Source organism: Phocoena phocoena, chromosome 12 (genome assembly GCF_963924675.1).
Source record: "Phocoena phocoena chromosome 12, mPhoPho1.1, whole genome shotgun sequence".
NCBI classification, from domain to species: domain Eukaryota; kingdom Metazoa; phylum Chordata; class Mammalia; order Artiodactyla; family Phocoenidae; genus Phocoena; species Phocoena phocoena.
The window spans coordinates 5,322,815-5,346,954 of record NC_089230.1 but is presented as its reverse complement, the minus strand read 5'-3'; the positions used below and the strand labels follow the sequence as shown (position 1 = coordinate 5,346,954).

General features: G+C 41.6%; 1 protein-coding gene across 2 annotated transcripts in view; it reads left to right on the top strand.

Moving 5' to 3' along the window:
- The window catches only part of PACRG (parkin coregulated), a 515,599-nt gene that overhangs the window by 392,444 nt on the left and 99,015 nt on the right, over window positions 1-24,140 (top strand). The window contains exon 7 of one of the 2 annotated variants that reach the window (XM_065888882.1): window positions 10,188-10,198. The exons of the other annotated variant lie outside the window; for it this stretch is intronic. Coding sequence (XP_065744954.1) covers window positions 10,188-10,198 — 11 coding nt within the window. The remainder of the gene's footprint in view (window positions 1-10,187; window positions 10,199-24,140) is intronic. 2 annotated transcript variants of the gene reach the window in all.

Genomic DNA, 24,140 nt, shown 5'->3' with positions numbered 1-24,140 from the left:
GATTAAGGAATTAAGGTTTCTGTTCAAGATTAAGTTTTGCTGCCCATTCCCCAGGCATATTGGCTTCCCCAGTGGAAAGCTTTAAGTGGGTCACTCACCTGATTGGTACTTTCTGAAAAATGAGAAGCTTGTGAAGATAAATGCTTCTTTCCATTTGGGGAGAATAAATCTTGGGTTTATCAACAAGTATACTCATTAAAATATCATGACGCTCTTTCACAAGATTTTCTACTATTACTAGCCACGATGACATTTACTTTTACACTCCTGTACTTAATAATGAATTTGCATCAGTTGTTGCATAGCTTATCTTAAATAGATCATGGAAATACTGCTGAAGAGTGTCATTGAGTTTATGAGAGGTTTTCTGCGTGGTCACTATCAAGCAGTTCATACTTATACTTCCTTATACTTTCATGAGCAACTTACTTGGTCGTTCAAATACATAGAGAGCTCTGTTTCTTAGGTTGAAATAGTGCAGAAAATCAGACTTTACATTTCTTTTCTCAAAGATTATCCACAAATTATTAACAACAATTGCTGTCTCTCACAGAGTGACCAGTCAGCTCCATTACCCCATGCCAAATGCTGCGTGTGTTCTGCTGGATTGGTATTGTAATTCGCATTTTATATAGAAAGTTCGCACTCGAGCAGTTACAACATTTAACAAGGGGCAGTCAGGTTGTAAATAACAGAGCCGGGGTGTGGTCCAGATATGTGTGACTCACAATCTGTATCTCTAACTACTTGGCTTTGCAACCTTCCCCAAAAGTCAAAGCAGCGTTAAATCACTTAGTCGCCTGTGTGGGTACCTGTGTGGGAGCAGCCGGTGCTGAGATGGTGGGGCTGAGATGCTGGGCTTAGGGATACTGGCTTGAGAGATGCTGGGCTGAAGGGCTGAATGATGCTGGGCTCAGGGATCCTGGGCTGAGAGGTCCTGCTGCCACGTTGCTGGCAGATGTTGGCACCAGGATTTGAAACCAAATCAGACTGACTCTGATACCTGCACATCTGTCCACCACGGGCTGTTCTGTAAACTTAGGGTTAGATGAAGAGTACACAGCACAGCCTTGTTAACGGGAAGCCTCAGCAAACTTCTACACACACACATAGCATCTCGATGGACGACTCAGTGATCAGGATGGCCACTTGGGGACAGCAGAGGCTCAGGGGCAGCAAAAAGCCGAGCAGGGGATGGAGATGAAAGAGCCAATTCTCAATTATTCCGTGAGTCCCTAGAGATGAACACTGTGAACTTGTTCCCAGTCTCTGTGTCTCATGCCAGCTGTCCCCCCGCCCCTTCCTCAGCCACCACCCGAGGACACGTCTCTGGAAATGCTCCGTATGTGTGTGGGGGAAGAGAACTGGAGGTGCTTTGCTTGTGGTGGCAGAAAAACACACATACATCTTCAGCCAGCCCTGGCTTTAGACATATTTTTGTTCTTTGTCAAACTAGAGAGCAGCATTTCATTATTGGTCAGTAACCTACATTGTTGGTTTATTTCTCACCATTAACCACTCAGTTACTATGAACATGTTTTTCATCACTGAGGAAAAGTACCGTGCACACCACAGTAACCTGAGTTCCACCTGGTCAGTGGTGAGCCAGAGGCTAGCAAGGCTGGGGAGGTGCGGGCCAGATAGTATGTGCGGACTGGGAACCGGCCCTGAAACAGGGCCAAACCGCCCCAGGATGCTGTTGGAGCTGCCTTGCTGTTGATCTGAAACAAAGCTCCTGTTCACTTCCCATCCTTTTCGCTTTACTGCTCTTAGGTGAGTTTTAATTATTCTTGGTCAAATTTCAACTCAGACAGATTACCTACGAACATTCTTAGGGCTTACCCTACTCAATCCCTCTTGTAGTTTCGACTGAAGGTGATAGACTTTTCTAGGCCCTCTTTATTCCCCGATTAAGTTGTGAAGTAACTGCTACTTGTCCTCCTGTTATTGAGCCCACTGCTTCCCACCCATGAGTCAAGTTATTGCTTTCACCTATTTTTGAAAATTCGTGTTCATAAAATCGGCTGAAGGATAAGTTACTGAAGAAATCTCAACCCTTTAGGCTTTGCGTAAATTAATAGTTTGTTTTACTTTATCTTGGTTCTCAGTTAAAACGCAGTGCAAGAGTGGTCTTTGGAATGTTCTTCTGTCTATGAAGCCAATCCAGATAAGACTGGTGATGAGTCTTATTGCCTTCCGCCATACCAATCCCCACCAATTTCCATGCTGCCGAAACAATCACTAGAGCCAATGATATATCCAAAAAGAGGCTCTTGCTGTTTAATGTGGTCTCTACCTTCCACTCAGGTTCTCTTTTATATTCAGCAGGCTTCATTGAAAAGAAGAATTTAATTAACAAAAATTAATAAAATGCATATTTAAACATTGACATAGATATGAAATAATCATCCTTTACATAAACAGAAAAATTCCACCAATATTATCTCATTTTATCTACACAAGCAATCTTGTGATGTACATATTTCCCTATTTTATCAACAAGGAAACTGAAACTTGTAGACTTTAATGGACTTGCTTGAGGCCACAGAGGTAGTCATTTGCAGAGCACAGTCTCGTTTGATGCTCTTAAGTCAAGTCCAAACAGGGGCCCCAGCTTCGCCGAGCAGAGGCAGAGTGGCAGACGGGCTGTGAGCCCAGGGGAGAGAGAGGTTCCGACAGTCCTTTGCAGTTAAGGAAGCCTGTGGAAGAAACATAGCTTGAAGGATGGGTGGGACTTTACAGTTTAGAAGATACAGCCATGAAACAATGTGGTCCATATTGCATGATCATAAATATTGGTTGAATGAGTGAAGAATGGATGAATGAGGATGGGAGGCATCCGAAAACAGGAAAATGATCCAGATGGTGAGAAGGCAAGATTCCCGGGGTTCAGAGGACACTGAGTGGGACACTGGCTCTGGGAGAAGATCCACCTGGAGAAGCAGAGGGAGGTGGCAAGGGCAGGCACTCTGGGGTTGTGGAGAGCACTGAAGGCCAGGCTAAAAAAGTGCTGGCCTTGTCTGCAGATGAGGTCAAAACTGCATTGCTTTTGACCAATTAACTTTACCCTGAAAACAATGGGAAGCCACTGGCAACTTGTAGGGAAGTTTTATGACAAAGCCCAGTGTTTTTAGGAAGATAAGCAAGAAGTGAAGCACGAAGTATACAGAAGCCTCCATGCTTCTGATTTTAGGAACCCCAGCCTGTGGTCCCTCTAAAGCCTCCTGTCAGCTCTTCTATCACTAGGAAGCAGTGGATCTAAAAGTCAACCTAGCCGGAAGGGGCAGAGTCAAAAAAATAAACAAGAAAAGAAAGAAAAAGAAACACCTTTAAAACTTCCCTTTCTTGATTTGTACCCAAAGAGATATGTTATATGGTCACTCTTTTCATTAGGATCTTTAAGTTAATAAGTAGGCCTTACTAAAGTATTACAAAGCTTTCACTGCAAGAATAATTAAATGAAGTAATTTCCTACATCTAAAGTGATCAAATATGCTTCTGATATTAGAAAAATGCAGGCCAATGATAAAAATATAGTTGTAATGAAACCATGTGGCTTTTATTGACTTTATTATAAAACATTTCCTTTTTGCAGTCTTAATTCAAAGCATTGAAATGCTGATTTGGTTTGAAATAAAATATGGAAAATTCCTGGTACTGTAGGAAGCTTGTCACTCTAATGGGTGCCCTGCTCAGTAGAACAGTGTTTTGGCTGTATTGGAGCACATTGAAAGGAATTAGGTTAGGCTTTGCCAAAATTTCACTGTGAAAGAGTTTGCTGTAACAATGTTTTATTATATTCTTATTGAACTTCAGCCAGTTGAAAATAGAGTCTCCTCACCATCCTTTTAAATTAGCCTTAAACTGCAGACAAAAGACAAAAATCAATGTGCAAATTTAGCTCCTTGCTCACAGTTTCTTAAGAAATTTACCCTGGTGCGAATATGCAGGACTCATAGATAACAGAACATAGAGTAGTTGGAAATTTTAAAGCAGCATTTCTTATTCAGTTTAGGTCTATTTAAGTGTCTAGTGAGTCCTGTACATAAATTGTTTCTTTAATGCTGCAGGTTATACTGAGTCTCTACATATACATCCTCAGTGCCAGCTCAGTAAACCTGCCTCCCATACATTTCCTGTGGCCGTGACAAATCACGGGGGAATTTTGAGTATCAAACTATAATGAAAACTATTAGAAAATTGTCGTGTGCAAATAATCCTACAATCTACTTAAATGTTTTATTTCGTTAATAATTGCAAAGAGCTTTGGGTGCCTAAATGGAAAGCAGAAGTAAGTATACACGTACACGCACAAACACACACATTGGCCACACAGGTTTAATGCCTCTGACCGTTCTAAGTGGTACACAGGCTGTGAGTCCCTAAAGAGCTCTTAGGAAAAAAATAATTATGAATTCCTTAAAATATCCATCAGACTGAAACTAGTTAAAATTCAGGGCCTCACATGCCTTGCTCTCCTCCAGCACTGGACAAGAGAGGTCAGCAAGATAAGGGAACACAAGCTGGCCCGATTTAGGGCATTAATATAAAGCAAAAACCAAAAAAAAACACAAACCTAAGTAAAGGCACCTAGAGGCGCAAGGAGAGAGAAAAGCTGACCATCCTTGAAGAAAGACGGTGCTGCAGGCACCACAAACCAGTGCGCCGCGTATGGAGGATAAGACAGGAGCAACTGGACCACACTCCGACCCAGCGGGCACAGGGAAACGGAACCAGCTGTGCAAATTAGAGCAGGTTACTGAAGATTTGTTTTGTTTTCTGGCCTGACACCTGAAGGGCTGAGAAGGCTAAAGCCAGAAAGGCAGTTAATGAGCAGAAACCAAGAGTAGTTAAATTAACATGCATGGTCCAGAAAGTGGACACAAACGCTGCCCACCCCAGTGATGGTGGGAAGAGTCCCCCTCTCCATCCCGCAGCCCCTCGCATGGGGCATGGGAGAGAGGAAGGTAAAGGAGAGATGGGAGGTGTCACAGTCGATTTCTACTGAAAAAGTAAGTGGGAACAATTGCCTAGAGTAAGCCTGGATTGTAATAGAAAATGAACCTAAAAAAGAAAGATCAGAGGCCCCTGGTCACAGTGCGCACAACTTGATCACAGGGGTCCATCTGGACGGGGTGTTCTGAAGCGTGGATCCCGAGTCCAGCCTCGCAGTAAAGTCCTAGGATAGTTTAGGGCCATCATAGGACGTCTAGATTTTTCACAGCATCCTTAAGTGGTGACAGGGCCATTATGTTAACACCGGCTCAGCCCGCACCCCGGCTTGCAGGTGCTAGCACCTCAGCACGCATGACCTGCGACCTTCTAGAATCCTCAAACGGGCCATGTAGCCTGGAGCTTTGTTGTGCATCCCCTTCCCTGGTGAACTTTCAGACCTACCCCGTTGTGCTCAGGATGGAACTCCGGGCGGCTGGTCCAACGCTCTGGGCCACCCGTGTTCTCTCAGCTCCCACAGCCCAGCGGCCCAGGCTACACATGCTCTAGAGCCGCAGTCGGAGAGCAAGACTCCACTGTTTCCACTCGGAGATCCCTCTCAAATTCGGAGGGAATTTCCTCGCAGAGCTAGTGTGGTACAGAGGTCTGTTTTGTCCATTTGTGCCCCGATCAAATCTCTTCTTATACTCTCACTAAGAACTTGGGCTTTTGATTCCATTGGTCCATTTCTAGCAACCCTCGCCTGGGCACGTCACGTCTTGTGGCCAGTGGAGATGGTCCCGTGCAGGTGCACGCTTTGGACCACTGCTGCAGGATGGCCCCCTCGGCACTCCCAGCCTCACGTCGTGGACTCAAAAATGGCATTCCCTTGCTTCAATTCAGTTTGATGGAATTCTGTTCAATTCAGTGAGCATTTACTAACCACCACTCTGATCCCCGCCCGGTTGGCACAGGCAGGAAGCATTTAATCAGCCCACCACCGTTCCTCCAACCCCGTTCAGTGGGCGCAGGACGGTAGCTCTGATGCCTACTATCGGGCATCACTCTTGGGAATCTTGGCATTGCCCCCTTAGATCCTGTGCCGTAGTGTCCCCCTCCCTCTCTACCCCTGGCCTTCTCTGACTCATCCCCTCGCTTCCACCGCAGGCACTGATGCTCTCAGGTCATCAGCTCCACACTCCCCAGGGCGGTGTCATCCATTTCACTTCCAGGTCAGTGGTTCCCAGGTCTATTTTGCTAAAAGCCTTTTCTCTCCTGAATACCAAACTCATGTTTTCAACTTCATTTTAGAGACCCTAAACTCAGTATGGGCAAAATTAAATTCACTGTTTCCCATATTTATTCCTCCTATTGCACGCCCAATATTTATTAATAAATTGATCATTTCGTCAGCTCTGCTAGAACCTCAGAGCCATCTTGTATGCCATCCGCTCCCTCACCCACCACCCAGGCAATTCATTCCATCCTGGGGATTCCACCTGTGTCAGACTCTCTTACGCTCTTTCCATTGGCTCCCCACTGAGTCCAGACCAGCCACATCTCTCTCCTGGACTGTGAAATAGGTCTCCTAGCTGAGATTCCACGCTCCTCTCCTTAGTTAATGCTCCCTTGCACTGCTGCGGAGCTGCCTTTCTACACACAAAATCTCATGCTGGTGCTTCTCTGGTGAAGAAAAAAATTCCAATTGTCATTTTTAAGCTAGGTTGGGTTGTGTGCATTGATTTGAAAATCTTTTCCTAAATGGAATTATGTGATCTTTTGCAAATCGAGTCTCCAAGCACAGTCCTGGCTTTCTCCATAACATCAGGGAGATCAGCCCTAAATCACCCATTCTTTGTGTAGCAAAAGCTCTCCCAAGTCATTATTTTCTTTGGCTTGTACGTAGTAGGCATTAACCAAATGTTTACTCAATGTTGAGTTGATTTGCTTCTGCATAAATTCTTTTGATGACAGTTGATGCCAGCAAACTGGACCTGATCAAAATGATTAACTAATAACTCTGCCTCAACGAATGTGTATTTAACCCCCAAAGCTACAGTAGGACATCTAATGGAATCTCTTAGAGGTGAGAGTCGATGCATTTTTTGAGTCCACCCGCTCCTTTATAAGAGTCGAGGCACTAATCCTTAGGTCTGAAAGCCCCCTCCCTTGGGAACAGGGCTCCTACCAGGGGGTTGGCCTGCTATCTGAGCTCAGAGCTCTTCTCTGGCTTGAAAGTGTGAAGCCTCCCCATTTTGTTTAAGTAGCCCTTCTTACGCTTTGTCTTGTTTCATTTTTGTCACATATTCTGCACCAAAATTCCCTCAGTAGTCGCAATTACAATTTAGTTCCCTGTAGGTTTGTATGTTGTTCTCGTGCTGTGTCTGAGATCCAGAAAACAGTTCTCACTGTCCGTCCGGATACCATAGTGGTGGGGAAAAAACTCCTTTATGTAAAGCCGGCATGAAGCTTAGGATCTTTCCAAATGCTAAGAATTTGTCAATATTTACTAAGAACAATTAAGGAATGTATGCTAGAACTTGAAAAATGTCTTTTAAATTTTTATTCATCTTGTAAGCAACCAACATACTTTCCTTTGAAACAGTAGAGACCATACCCTTTTAGTCTAACAAGATATGAAAGGATAATTGTAAAAAAAAATGTCAAAGATAGTGAAATGGAATAACACTGCAGAACACATTTTGCCAAAACAAATTAAAGTGGAGATTCATAATTCCAGTATAAAGCCCCTTTGTATGATCAAAGAAAGCATCATCTGTACCACTAAGTTCTACGTCTAACATAATTTTGTTGAAGAGGAGGCAGGCACGAGATGAACTGATAAGCGGTTTGCTCACAAATGCATAATAGCTGTAGTGAGGACTTCTGGTTTCAGGCAACGCGATTCTGTAAGTGAACATTTAGCCTTTAACACAGTGTTTTAACAATCCCTTTATAAACCAATGGGAAAAAAGAGAAGTATCTATAGCTACCCAGACATTTGGTACATAATATATTGGAGAAAAGCAGAAGTGAACTAGGTGTTTTATGCCCTGCCATTTATTATCCGATACCTTTAAAGACTGGATGCCCTTGCCAATTGTATATTGTAGCAAGTATCTCAATCAACACTTTTGAGTTTACAGACTGCTAGCCTCTCCCACGTCCCTTTTCCATGAAACAGCAACCATTCCGTTTCATTTTCTGCTAGGAAGTTTTACCTCCTAGCCCCTCAACAAGCTGACTCCATTTTAGTTTCTTTGGAAAAAGATACAAATGAGTCTTGTGAAAGTGTGTTTAAACGCAGCCGTCAAGCCATCAGCATCAATAGAAAGTCAGCTGTTCCCAGTGCCATGCGCCCAGCGCCCATGACAGACAAGGGCTTGCATTCACGTCCCCGCTTTATGTAAATGCTGACACACTGGTCACCCAGGACATGCTCAGTTAATGCTTTCACGGTCAGACTCCCAGGTGGCCTGTCACTTATTTTTGTAAGTTTGATCCGGTAGCACTACAAAAGCAGTAGAGTCATTGATATAAAGTAGAAGTAACAGAATCCAAAAATAAGAAAGATTCCCCCAAGTAGACAGGGTGAATCAGCAATAGAAGGAGGTAGGTTTCTAATGCCAGTCTTAATAATGCAACTGTGTCCAGGTTGCCTTAAATTGGTTTTCCCTTCTCAGTAATTAGCAAATGAAGAAAAACAGCTCATTGCCATCCTAACAGAAAGTTTTAATCTGTAAACTTTACCAGCAGCGACTCATTGGTAACCTATTAGGAGCCAAAAAACTTGCCTAAAATATAATATAAATGGAATTTCCAATGAAGGTATGAACATTCTTCAACTAAACTCGAAGTCCCAAACCTCTGCAAGGACGTTTATTCTTCAGAGCACAGTCATGAAGGTGGGACCCATCCAGCAATGGTCTGCCCTGAGCCAGCTGTTTCAGTGTAAGGTTTCTAAAGCTAAAATACAGATTAAGGAACAATCTCGTTGCTGCAAAGAGTTGCGGGAGACTCAAGTGTTCAGACAGGCCCCCCAGGAAGGCACTTGGGCTCTTGAGCAAAGAGCCCAAAGCACTGAAGTAATTCTGAAGGTTAACTACGTGTCTGAAAATTATCTAAAGGCCCCGCAGGGCAACACAAGGGACTTTGAAAGAATGTGCTTTCTTATGAAATCTGAATTTCTTTTCTTAGAGAAAGTAAAATGATCTATTTTCTACTTTTAGTCTGATTGCACTTCAAAGGTCAAAAGTATTAGCAAGAATAAAAGTTCCTGGGAACAAACTGCTCCCTCAGTTTAAGAACCTCAGCAAAACCCGTGTCAGAGCCGGGACCTAGAATTCGGCAAAAGCGTGGGCTTCTTTGTCTTCTGCACAGTCCCTTCCTCAGACGCCCACATCTCTTAGCTCTACCCCTCCGCCCCCTGCCAGGTGCCCCTCCCACTCCCCTCGTCCTTTCCCAGCCCTGGCTCAGATCCCTGGGTCTCCCCATCTAGATGGCCACATCCCCACTCTGTCCTGCCCTCTGCCCCTGGCTGCCCTCTGTGCCGTCATGCATGGGAAGTCATTTCCTGTCTTTGGCCTGAGGCCGCTCCTCTCTGGAGTGGAGGCACTCAGGTCCCGTAGAAGGTTTCTCTCAGCATCAGGATTTATGAGTCTGTCTGTGGGCTATGAGACCTGTGATTCCATCGTCTCCTCCCAGATGGGCACTTTGGGTTCCATTCATTCTTGATGACTCCTCTGTGGCCTGCACTCCACACTTTGCTCTCACTCTGTCCATCGACAGAAGGCCGCCTTCTCCCCACTCCCACCTCCAACCACAAAACCCTCTGTGCTTGGAGGCTGTTCTCAGGTGACCCCTTCTCTTATCCGACGACATTTCCACCCATCTCTTTTCCTCTAAACCAACGTGACACTTCATCATTGTCTCCCTTATGAAATATACATTCTGTCTTGCCTATGTTAGGCTTGTCCTATACCCCGAAGTAGACTGTAAGCTTCTTGAAGGCTATGTCTCTCTCCTCTCTCTATGTATCTCCTCCTAAACCAGCAATGCTTTCAAGGCAGTAAGCACTGAGGGAGTATTTGTTGAATTGGTTTCATTTAATTCAGTTTTTAACTGAATCAAGCAAAGGGTGTCACAAGCTTGCTTTTATAACTAAAGAAAGCACAGTTGTGCCGCTGTCGACGGTCTCTGGGGCTTGCAGGGAGTACACAGGGAGAATCCTCAGAAGCCAGCTGACTGTTGGTCAGACCAGGTGCAAGTTGGGAAAAATTCTATCGTGAATGAGGAAAATAAAATGCACAGTGGAAAAGAATACCAACATTCTTGCAAGTGAATCTTAAAGTATTATTTTTACAAAGAAAACAAGGATTATTTCTGTTCCCTTGTTGACTAGTTTGTATGTTCTTCCTACAGATACTTTCAGAAAAAGGCCTATTGTTTGTTTTTCTGCGTGCTGACACAGTATCCATTGTTTATAACTGTAATCATAGCACACATAGTTGAAAATGTGGGATTGGGGACAAGCTGTATTTCCCCCTCTGGTTCTTTAGACAGTGAATGCTGTGTTCTTTATCTCTTATCACAGCTCTTTTGTCAAACATTGAATGATTATTCTCCCCAGACAAATTTGTAGTTTGTTATCAACTGTAAAAATGTCTTTTTGGCCTTGTTTTTAAACATTTAAACTTTGGTATGTATGTCTCAAGATGGGCGTGAATTAAGGTGTTTATTTCATTTCAAATACTTTTTTATAACGGCATATAAAGCTAGATTTCTCCAGCATGTATGGATTATACGGAGCGATACTGAGATTTGATGAAAATGTATTTTATTTTAGTGTGTTGGTACCTTTTTAGGAAAAGGGTTATGCCTGTCGGTTCCCAGGTCAGGTGTGTTGAGAATATTTGTCAAGAGGTAGACAGGCTCAAACATCTGTAACTTTCTGCAGCAGGTGGGTCTCTAGATGTCCTGCTGCACAAAGGACCTGACACACTTCCTCACTCCTGGGATCCGCATTTTTCCAAATGCCCAAGACTACTTCCTATTCTATAATGCACAAACCTGATCCCAAAGCCTGGGAGAAAGAAAACATCTTTTTTTTCACATAATCAAGAGAAGCTCTTTGTTTTTCCTAGTTTAAAAACTTACAGTGTTGCTTGATATGACATTTGAATGCTTTAATTCAAATGAATACTTATAACCATGCAATAAAATATATTTCCAGCACATGTGGCATGGAACTTCGGGGCAATTTAAAAATATTCATTTTTTAAGTTGGTTGTGGGATCTACACAAAGTCTTAATGTGCCGCTTTAGATTTTTATGAATATCAAATTATAGCATACATTATGCCGCTCTAGCCATCTCCACAAAGCTTTACTTAGATTGAGGGGATAAAAAACGATTGTCAGTCTTTCAGATGCCTGAGGAAAACGCTCCTGTTTTGTCCTCGATTTGTTTATGAGGACTGATTTGAACTTCTGAGACAATGTGAGGAGTCAAGGTCGAAGTCCATACTTTTACCTTTTTCAACGCGGATTGCTCTAAATTCTCATACAAAGTGTGGAAAACTCTTGACAAGGCAGTTCTCCCCAGGGATTGGGAGACAGACAATGCTTAGGAATCTAGATATTGTGCCCAAAACGTGCAAAATGAAGTTGTCCTTGAGAACCAGAAGGAAAACTCCAAAGAGGGATGCGGACGCACGGGCTTTTGGCTGAGGAATTTCAGTTTTTTACTTTGTATTATTTAATTTGATGACTTTTCCTCAAAGATAATTTTTTAAAATTGTGCCAGCACATCATATTTTGAAAGCATTCCTACAATATTTCAAATTAAAATGTATTTTAAATGTTGTGCGTATTCTAAACATGTTCCAAAAAATCAGAGACTTTCTCAAATCCACTTTGCATAAGCAGACTGTTTCTTTTATTTTTTTTAAACATCTTTATTGGAGTCTAATTGCTTCACAATGTTGTGTTAGTTTCTGCTTTATAACAAAGTGAATCAGTTATACATATACATATATCCCCATATCTCCTCCCTCTTGCGTCTCCCTCCCACCCTCCCAGGTGGTCACAAAGCACGAGATGATCTCCCTGTGCTATGCAGCTGCTTCCCACTAGCTATCTGTTTTACATGTGGTAGTTTATATATGTCCATGCCACTCTCTCACTTCATCCCAGCTTAACCTTCCCCCTCCCCGTGTCCTCAAGTCCATTCTCTAAGTCTGCATCTTTATTCCTGTCGTGCCCCTAGGTTCATCAGTACCATTTTTTTTTTTCAGATTCCATATATACGTGTTAGCATACAGTATTTGTCTTTCTCTTTCTGACTTACTTCACTCTGTAGGACAGACTCTAGGTCCATCCACCTCACTACAAATAACTCAATTTCGTTTCTTTTTGTGGCTGAATAATACTCCATTGTGTATATGTAGCAGAGTTGCTTAATACTAGTCAGATTGGACAACAAATCAGGCCACCTGCGGTTGGGATTCTGCCTCCAGCTTCACTTTCCCTTAAGGTGTCAGATTAGTCTCCTTTCTGTATAGACAGATTCCATGGCTGGTGTCCATAGTGAGCAGCGTTTTTCCTTTTGGTGTCCCAAAACTTGGGTTTTTAGTATCTAGCCCTCTCTCCCTCTCTCCCTCTCCTCTCCTCTCCCTCCCTTCATGTCTTTGTCCTTACTTCAGTCTTCTTTCCCACAGTAGGGCCCCCAGGGACTCCCAGATGCCTCCAGGCTGGTGGTTCTCCGGTTTCGGGGTCCTCTCAGCCACATGCTGCCTGCCCATCACGTGCTCATTGCTGACGGTTGTTCTTTGGCCTGGACGGAGGGCAGCCTGAGTTTGCACAATGTTTGGTTGTCATAGAGGCGTACCTATACTGAAGAGGCTGGTGGGTTTTTTTAGGCCATGTTTGCTTCGCTCATCCAAAGAGCCTATCTGTAAAGACGTCAATGTCCAAGTAGTCTGGAGTTACCAAAATGAGTCATGGGAATTAAGATGCGCATATGCCTACGTGGCCACCGGGAGCTAGGCTGACTATTCAGAATCAAGCACGCCCTGCCTCACTTTTAGTCTCCTTGTTCTTTACTCTGCTTCTCTCCTCTCTCTCTTTTTTTTTTGTGGTACGCAGGCCTCTCACCGCTATGGCCTCTCCCGTTGCGGAGCACAGGCTCCGGACGCGCAGGCTCAGCGGCCATGGCTCACGGGCCCAGCCGCTCCGCGGCATGTGGGATCTTCCCGGATTGGGGCACGAACCCGTGTCCCCTGCATCGGCAGGCGGACTCGCAACCACTGCGCCACCAGGGAAGCCCTCTCCTCTCTTTTTACCTCCTTCATCCCTCCCTCCTCCCTCCATACTTACACTTCATTGTCCTCAATGCACATTGTAGGCGTTGGAGATATTTCAAGTGTTTGTCCTCTAAATTAATGTCTGCTGGCTGCTGAACCATGTCCCCACCATGAGCCTTCTCTCCTGAGACTGGTCCTCTCCAACTCACGTCTTGATATGGAGTCGACCTCCAGAGGGAGTCCACTTCTACTCTCCCTCAGCCCTCACTGTGTTCAAAATGAGGCAACGTTTCAAAGGTAACAATCAAAGCACAATAAAGACGGTATTCAGGAATGCGTTGGTCCTCTCAACCCCACACAGGTGACTGAATGACATTTGATTGTTTTCATATTTCCCTGTAATCAACTACAAGTTGTGTTGGCTAATTGTTGCTTTGCTTTGTAATTCCTGAAGTCTCAACACAATCTTGAAGCCATTCAATCCAAAGAGAGTGCTGCTAAAGAAAATTTTAACTACACACACCACTCTCTCCACATTTGTGAGACTGTCCCTTGCGTCTGGTTGTGCTTACGTTACAAATTTAACCACGAAATCTATTTAGACATGTGACCAATGAAGAAAGGCATTGAACGGCCCTCCTCTGCCCACCTTTCCGTGCCCTTACTACACAGTCTTTTCAATGCCGTGAAACTTCCTTCTTCTGGTCCACAAAATATTTCCCCCCTATTTCCTGGAAGTATACTTTAGAGACAATTTTATGGTAAGCAGAAATAATAAGGGACTCCTATTATTACATCACTGCTACGTGTAGCTCAACAGCTGAGGAGAATTATTTTAAGAAAAACCCGACTGTCAAAAACCCTGAGGCCTGCACTCCCTTCCCTCTGCTCTACGCTTCCCTTTGCCGCCATTTTGACCTTATTATATTTCTTTAAATGATAGAGACAGATGATAGATAGATAGATAGATAGATATAGATAGGTGATAGGCAGGCATATAGATAGGCAGAGAGATATTCAGACAGGTTGATAGATAGACAGAAAGGTGGTTTGGAAAATGGTAGAAAATATAAATGGGAAAGATGAGAAAGGGAGAAAACTGAAGTAGATAAAAATAAATTGAATTTGTGGTTATTTTACTGAAACCTTAAAAAACTTGAACCTAAAATCATGAACAGTTTCCTTTCCACCAGAAAAAAGAAATACGTATCTAATTAGTGGGTATTTAATCTTTTTCACAGTAAGAAACTTTTCCTTCAAATACAGTTATAACTGCTTTTCCGTTAGTGCTAATCAATTCCCATCTATGTGAAAATTTTTGGTGCTTTCAGCTGTACAAATCTATTTTGAAATCACCTTTGGCTATAAAGGAGAAAAAAAATACCATCTGTAAATGCTTTTGTCTAGAGGTGTATCATCAAAATAGAGTTCCAGTCACCTCTGTCCTTATGACACTGGTGGCTATTTTCTATTCTTACTTTAAATTTTTTCTCCTAATCTTCCATTTTAAGGGAGCGGTTCAGAGCAAGGGCTATCTTATCTTTCAAAGGAACATAGAACTAGCCACATCCAAATGAAATTTAAAAGAATAGCTCTCCAGTTCATGTGAGATGCCCAAATCAAAAAATGCAAAGTTGTGGTGTCATATAAAGCATTTTGAAACTTACAATACACAGCATAAGGATGTAAGACTATTATTATTGCAGAGGAAGAGGTTTCTAGATATGGATTTTCTATATGACTTTCTCCTTTTCCATGCTAATATGTGCTAATATCTTGAGGGAAATTGGAATTAACGGAAATTTTTTTATCCAGTAATATACCTTCCTCATTGAAATAGCCATTTGAAGCTGGTCTTTCAATGTAGCACATGTTTTAACCAAATGAGAGGAATTACTTATTCATGAAAATGATTTTCAGATTTTTAGTATAATTCACACTACCTGTTTTGATTGTGAAAAATGTTGTTTTGCTAGTATAGGGAGTCAAGATAGCTCAGTAGTTAGAAAATATTATCTTCAGAGTTAGGTCATTCGTTAATCATTCATTCAAAACACAGTATCAAATACCTAGATGGTCATAAAAAAATAAATCAGAGTACCATCTTCACAGCGCTTAGCACGCACCAGGCACTTGCTCTGAGCTTCCTTCCTCTTTTTACATTTATTTGATTTATATGATTTATCGCATAACCTTCACAGCTCTATGAAGGGGATAGCATTGCTATCCTCACTTTACAAATGATGAAAGTAAGGCCCAGAGATGTTAAGTAACTTGCCCAAGGTCACACATCTAGGCAGCCTGGCACCAGAGTCCCCGTTCTTAATCGTTTTACTGCAGGAATTGTGTGACTTGCCCACTAGTGAATCCCAGCATCTGCCACACTGTCTGGCAGTAAGAAGGGCTTAATAACCCTGTGTGGAAGGAATAAATAAATCCACACCAATAATGTTAAATACATTCGGTTCTGAGCGCTTAAAGAATAAGAGTGATGAGATGTTCCCTGCCCTCAACTAAATTGCAGTCTGGTCCTGGCAGTTGGAACCAGCAATTCTAATTCACTGTCATCAGGCTTTCAACTGGAGCAAAGGCTCCAAAGCCACATTCTAAGTGAAAAGCAGTATTGTTTCCATTCCTTCATGGCTCATTACAACCTTATGATGGAAATGATGAGGAAACTGAGGCATCGAGCGATTAAAGATCTAGGTCATGGTCACACGGGGAGAAAGTGGCAGGTCCAAGATTCAAACCCAAGCAGTGTAGCCCGAAAGGCCTCACCTTGAACCGTCAAGCCTGGGGCCGCTCTGGCACCTAATACCATCTTGGGGAAGAGAAGTACAGTGTGGAGAGCAGTGGGATAAAGAAGGTGGCCAGACTGAAACGTCACTGCGGAAGGATGCAGGAGGTGCAGTTCTCGTCCCCTGAGCTCCTCCCAGAACTCATCTCCTCTTTGGCTCCCGAGCTGATCACCGTTCCGTGTGATTCTTCAGCTTGTCATGTACGTTCGTCATGTACGTTCATATGTATATACGTATATTCACACACAGAGATATAGAGACATATCTATACGCACATATAAAGTTAGGGATACATATGGATTAGAGGTAACATATATCTATATTCCTGTATATAGTAATATTTATACGTTTCAAATGTTATTAAGTGGCATTATAGTATGTGCATCTTTCTGAGAGACTTGCCTAAGGACACAAAACAGTTGGCCATTAAAGAATAGATAATGACAGTGATCATTTTTTAACATTAATATGTTATCAGAGATATTGATGCTTGGAAGAGCAGAAAGAGAAGAAATTTGCGTTGATAAAGACTAAGAACCAGAGGAATCTTCTACTCATCTGCCTGTTTCCAATTCTGAGTCTGCATATAATTTTTATTTTTAAAAAATGGGAAAAAAATGAGACAACTATTTTTTTTTCTACTATGGAGAAGGAAAAGTCCTAGGCCTGCTAGTTCCCTAGAACCTCTGGCATCACCTGAGAAGGGAGTTTCTCTCCCAGAGCAAAACCACACTCTGGGGCAGAGGCACCTCCTCGGGATGAGACCCCCCAGGACCCGCACATGCACCTGTCCGCGTGTCCACGTGATGTGTGATCCCGTGATCTATAATGTTTGCTTGACCTCACTCTAAGGCAAATAGCATTAACCTTGGACTTGAAACGCCAAGGGTATGGACGTGGGCACGTGTCACATACTTCCAAGTTCATGCATACTTTCCGAGCAACACACAGCCATGAGTAGGAGAGGGAAAAGGATTGAATTTCATGAGCAGCATTCCAGATGTATTGATAGAACTGCAGCAAGAATCTTTTCTCTAAGCAACGTCAAATTTTAACCTTTTAGTGCTCAAAGTGAGGACGCCTGATAAACCAATGACAACTAAACACCTCCATGGTTTTAACATTCTTTTATGATCCTTGTTTTGAATAGCTCTTTAATAGGATGGCCAACCATCCCAGTTTGCTCAGGACTGAGAAGTTTCCCAGGACACAGGCCTTTCATGGCTAAACTTGGGATGGATGGTCCGCCCGTTCTTATATTTCATTGCCCTGGGATGCCCTTCTTCACCTGCTCTCTCCTGAGCGACCTGACACCGAAACTGGCCCACTCCCAGCTCCCAGAACCCAGGGTCTGGGATGAATCAGCAGACTGTGGGCCCCGCCTCTCAGCGCTTTCCTGTCCTCTGGGTTCTCTCTGGACCTTGCTAACGCTTCTGTAAGCAGGCTTTCGTATGTTTTGTAGAGTATGCGTTTTCTACAAATGATATTTATTATTTTTACCTTATAATTTGTAATAATTATAAGGAAAGTTAAAGAGACAGAAACGTATGGGAAGATACTTTTAAAGCAGCATTAAGAAAATATGAATACTTTAATAAAATTAGTGTAAACTTTAAATCTACAAAAAGGATTTTTCACAAACTCATTTTCCACGTCGTTAGAGTACATAGATTTTATTAATTCTTAGTAGTACATAGAAATTTTAAAAGGAATCAGGAAATCTAGCCTCTCAATAGTTTCACATCTGGGTCTTTCTTAGTCGTATGGTCTACAGACATTCATTTATGTCCCAATCTCTTAAAGAAATGGAATTGTAGAGGATACAGTGGAGTAGAACCCCCCTCAGCCCCTCATTGGGAGCCGCATGGGGGTCTAGCTGTGTAGGGAGGCTCTCCCCTTGACCTTCAGGCCTGGGGTGGGATTAGACCACTCAGCTCACTAACTCCTTTCTTGTCCACCTCCTTCCCCAGTTCAACTCAACAAACATTTACTGGCTGCTCCAGGTCCTTGGGGAGACAGGAACAAGCCAAGGCCTCACACTTGGGCACAGTGCCTGAGCTAGCGGGGCCCACTTGCCAGACTCAGCCCTATCATGCCACCCGTGTAACCTGGGACCAGTTAATCTATCTATTCTGTTTTCACATTTGTAAGATGGGATGTTAACCTACCTCGAGGGGCCTCTACAGGGGTCAAATGTCTGCAAAGGCCCCTATGGACCCAAATCATGTTACAACTGTTAGTCGCTATTTCTACTCTTTTCTAATTAAGGAGCCTCTGGTTCACTGGGGGAGGCAGATGTGCCTACGAAGCTACGCAGGGGGCAAGCCAGAAGCACTGGAGTCTGGTGGTAACTGGGAGTCCTAACTGGGAGGCTTCCCAGAGGTGGGATTAAGGCTGGACTTTGCGGGACAGGAAGAGTTAGAATAGCCAGCAAAAGGAGAGGCATCCAGGCGGAGGGAGCGAACCTCGTGAGCAGATGTGGGGGTTTCAGCCAGCCTGCGAGGAGGCTGGGAGGCAGCTGGACGGATGGGTCTGTAGCTCAGAAGACAGGCGTGGACGAGGGAGACGGTGAGGAATGCTGTCCGCATGGACCCCACGCCAGGGCTCAGGTGGGAGGTGCGTAAGGAGAGAAGCGGGAGGAGAGAGCTCCGAGTGCCCGCTGCCTGACAGTTAGACGTAACTAGTAACTAAGGAATAAGAATCAAGTCTGTCTGCATGGGCAGCCTCATGCGGTGTACGATCGGAGTCCCTCTCCAGCCCCAATGCGCTGCCATTTATGTCCTCCACTGCTGTTAAAAAGCTATATGAATATATATGTGTATATGTGTATGTACATTATAGATTCAGTTTCATTCCTATGTTTTCCCACATTCTGCCAGCAGTAATAGAACAAGTTACATAAATTGCCACCAACTGTCAAATTTTCAGAATTCTCCATTCTCAGAGTTCAAAGAGAAGTAGTTGTAATGATGGTTTTCATATTGAAATGAGAAAGAGTGAGCTAAGCTAACCTAGAGAGGCTTCTAGCAAGTAAAGCTTGGATTGACTCCCAGCCTGCAATTTCAGCAATTCATATCAAAAAGTGAAATACAAATATGCAACTTTGCCTAAATCTCATGAATAATTGAGAAAAAGCCTCGGTACGTACTTTTGTCTGGGGCTGTGAATAAAGAATCCTAAAGGAGTGGTTAAGAGGCCAGGATCCCAAATCCGACTGCGAGAGTTCATCCATGGGCACCTTTTCGTCTCTCATCTGTTTGATGGGCTGTGGAGTGAAATCTCCAAATGGAAGAATCTGGGGAGTCACGAAGTCTTGGGGTGCCCATGGGGATAAGCACCTTCTGATGCCTGTTTGCCACAACTGGGAACCCCAGGGTGGGTGGGTAACTGTCATTCCTCGTCTCCCTCTGCCCCTCCCTCCTGCCGACCCAGGATTGTCACTCGCTCAAAACCAGTTGATTAAACAACAATTTGAGATGAAGGAAACACCCTCACTGTGGATCAAACGCATCTTTTCTGAAGATTTATTTTGATGAGGAAAGAAACTGTTTGCCTGAGGTCTTTGGTTGATGCTTTTCCTCCTGCATTTCATTAGCTCATGTGACAACTGTTTCAGTGTCCATCGCACTTCCAGGGCCTAAAGGAGAAGTTAGTTCTGTTCCTTCTGAAACCGTAGGGCAGTTCTGTTCCTTCTGAAACCGAGTGGCAGACTCTGGGCTTACGAACGTGCTTGTGTCACCAACTTGTCAGAAAGGGCCACAGGCGGTATACCAACACTGCTGTGGTCCTGGAGCTTCATAAGACTAATTATTTTGAAAATAAAATGAAGAAAAGTTACCTGTCCGTTAGGTGCTGCGTGCAAGAGCTCTTCCTTGTTAATGCAGGTCGCTTCAAATGACGGGGTGCACACCTTCTGCAGTGCTCACCAGTCATATTGGGATGCGGTTGTTTGCGGCATTTCATACCTGAGTGAGGTGTGATCATGTTTTAATTAGTCCCTGTAAGGCGAAAATAGACTGCATGTGCAAATAGTTAAAAACAAATGTCTGTGTTCGTGATAAATAGTGATTTCTAAGGAAAATGATGATTAAGTTTTAAGTGAACTAAAATTATGGAGTGGTATCTAATTTGAATTCTGTGATAGCTTGGGGAGTTTCCCATCCCTAAAGGGTAGTTTCGTTTCTGTGGTTTCATTCATAGGCACTCGGGAGCACAGGCAATAACTGTGTTTGCATGTATTTGTAAAAAGTTGTGACATAGGACTGTTAACATTAGGTTGGCCTCAAGATAATAACCCTCTAGAAGAATTTATATATTTTAATAGGTAATTGATAGATTATTGGGGTTTCAAGTTCTTTTATTATAAATTCTGATCCACCTTTGTGTTATCATAGTATTCAATTTTCTCTAAGATTATATGTATCAATACAAAAATTCTCATCTTTTCCCCTTGGATTAACATTTTCTGCATGTGCATTTTTTTATATGTATAGGTGAAAATGTTGACAGAGATGAAATACCCCATCTGTGAACCACACCCTCTTTTCTTCTTCCTTGCCCCTACCAATCACATGTGGGACACTAGGAACCTGGGGCAGTAATGCATGAAACATCTAGGAACCAGGAGATACTGAACCAGGTAATAGGAAGATCCTAAAGCCAAAAAACCATGGCAGGCTATTAGTAGTTAAAAAAGGAGGAAGAAGAAGATTATTAACATGCCAAAGAGGAGGAGAGAAAAGAGGGATGGAGGGATTTATAAAGAGGAGGGATATATAAGGAAAACACAGTGTTTTTTCAGACCCTTGGAGAGGTGTATAATTGGGGGGATGTACTAAAGGAAAAAGTTATGTTTTTCCTGTCCCTTAAGTTTTCCAAAAAGAAGCTATGTCACAAGTAATTTCAAATCCAGATCTGGTTGAATTCCTATGCAGAGAAAGAAATGCAAAATAAATTCTTAACTTAGGAAGTTACATTGAGAGAAGGTGCTAATATCTGCTTTTGTTATTTCCGATTTGTGAAATGTCACACTCATTTTTTTTTTAACTAATGTTATTATGCATATTCAGTTTACTGTCAGCTCGTTTGGGTTTGTGTCGAATGTTTCTCCAGGATTTTATGCTTTTCTTTCACAAATTGTAAATATTTGTCAACGTATCAATGTTCTGACTGTTTAAAAAAAAAAAAGCTTTGTAAAAAGTGAGAAATTTCTTTAAATGAAAAAAATTTTTTACCAACGTAAGAACACACATTTCCTATAAACTATTGTCTAAATAGTATTTATTGCCTACTAAGAAAGCAGGTTGTCCTTTTTAAAAACCATTCTGTGCTCTCATCCTTTTATTTATAATTTAGAATAAGGTTGGTCTCTCAGCTGAAATGAAAATAATGACCACTGCCTATTGTCTTTGCTAGATGAAACAGGTGATGCCCAGGGTTTCAAAAAATCTGAAAACAACAAATGTTCAATGAGCAAAGAAATGAATGTGTAAGACCTAAAATTTGCAACATGTGAATAAACCTCAAGAAACACTAAAATCCATTGTCATTCTGGAAAAAAATCCTTTGTTTACATTTTTGCTCATTGTATATCTGACACTTCCTCTAAATTCCAACTCCCTTCTGTTTACACATCGAAACAATCACATAGAAGCCCAGTTATACATTTTTTTCTTATTTTCTGACTCCCCACTACCTAATGCATAGATGGTAGCCTGATCCATTTTTATATTAGACTAAAATGCATGCAACTAATTTTTCTACAAAATTAAAATATAAGACTGTCAGGATCCATAACTGTCTCTCTGAATAAGGAGGAATAACCTAGTACCCATAGTCTTACTTTTGCAATAAAATTATGAATCATTGTTCACAAATATTCGGTGCAATAGAATACCAAGTGAGACTTGACTGTCTTAGAAAAGGCAAGCCTCTCAATCTGTGGATACCATATGGATGTCGCTGAGAAGGAGTTGGGGCTTGGGCTGCAAAGCTGTCAGGCATTGGAGAGCATATGGAAGTGGCCTGTTTGGGGCCACAGACTGTCGATGGTGCTTCCTTTTCTCTTCACAGTTGTGTAACATATTGCCACTGTCTACATAGCATAACTTAATAGCCAATTTGAATTGCATTGTAGTTAAACTGGTGTTATCCTGATCGTAAGCTAGCTTATATCGCATAATTTAGTCCAAAGTTTATTTCTGCTTTATTTACTCAATAAAGCAAATACTCTAAAGAATTGAAATAACTTCTATTCATAGGCTATTTCTGAGCTTTTTTTTTTTCTTTTCTGATCTTTTCTTTTCCTAAGGCATAATATGGTCCATTCCATCAAGACAGTATGAAGGTGATGGTGATAGTGGTGGTTTTTCACAGTATATAAATTAAAAAAAGAAAACAGCAGAGATCAAAACTGAAGCTAAATGTTTCTTTTTAAAAAGAATGTTAGAAAGACAAATATCATATGATATCAATTATATGTGGAATCTAAAAAAATAATACAAATGAAATTATTTACAAAACAGAAACAGACTCACAGACTTAGAAAACAAACTTAGGGTTACCAAAGGGGAAAGGTGGGGGGAGGGATAATTAGGAGTTTGGGATTAACATATACCCACTACTATAAGTAGAATAGATAATCAACAATGACCTACTGTATAGCACAGGGAACTCTACTCAATACTCTGTAATAACCTATATGGGAAAAGAATCTGAAAAAGAATAGATATATGTATATGTATAACTAAATCACTTTGCTGTATACCTGAAACTAACACATTGTAAATCAACTATACTCCAATATAAAATAAAAATTTAAAAATAAAATTAAAATGTTGGAAAACCAAAAATAAATAAATTTTTAAAATTATCTGTTTATATAAAAAATAAAATAAATTTAGCTTCAAAAATAAAAATAAATAAAATAAAAAGAATGTTAGAGTATGTTAAACATTAGAATCCTCTCTATATTAATTAATAAGTTGGGTCAAAAAACAAACAAATCGTACATTTTATTTAGCTAATTTTGGCATGCTGTTGGCTTCTAAACTGTTTGGGCTGATCATACCCTTGGATTTCATCTTTTTGATATAGATTCCTAGGTTTTTATTGCATTGACTCCCAAAAAGAATACTACACTATTACGTATAATCCAAAAAATATATATATCCTCTTTGTGTGGAATAAAATGTGAACTAACTTGGAGAAAGGAACGGTTCTAGACATGTATTTCATTAATATAAATATCCACCTCACACTGTGTGAACTAGCACCTCTTAGAATTGATGTTACAACGTTAGTAGGAGAAAAAGAAGAAAAATCACCTTTGTATTAAAAATATTTGTCTAATGTTAAATAAAAGCACCTTAACTAATGTGAGAGGATATTTTTCTCCTAATTTATTACAATTTTCCCCTTTTGTACTACACTTCCTTTTAAAGATCTAATAGGAGTGGCTAGGCAAGCTGTATTTGAGAGGAGCTACAAATAGAAGCACAAGTCAAAGTAGTCTATAGCCTAGCACCCAAATTCATTTACTAAATAAGGTTGTGAGCAATATTAGGTACATTTTTCTGACACCTTTCCCTGTTGACAAGGAGCTGGGTATACGTAGTAAAGGAAGTACACAGAGAACTATTGTTAGCATTTATCTACACAGAGAACTATTGTTAGCATTTATCAGCAAATGTGATGAGTGGCCCTGAAATAGAGCATCTTATCAGTATTAATGTGACAACCACCTCACTGTGAAAGTGGAACTTTGAGAGGAACCAGAAGATGGATTTTGGTGGGCAAGGTTGAAAGTAGTTGTAAGTTGATCTAGCATTTTGTATTTCATTAATCAATTCCTAAATCTGTAAAAAAAAAATAAAAACAAAACTACAGTGAGTGGGTGGGTATAAAGTAGAGGTTGAATGGTACAAACAACAAATAACTGTTAATATTGACAGGTTACGGTACAGGGATTACCTAATTTCACAGATGAGGATAGCACAAAATGAGACAACTACTACATAACGTTTTTTCTAAAGGAATATTATGACTTTACTGAGTTTTTCAATTTCCTTCATATTGATTTTTTTCGTAATGTGTGAAATAAACATGGA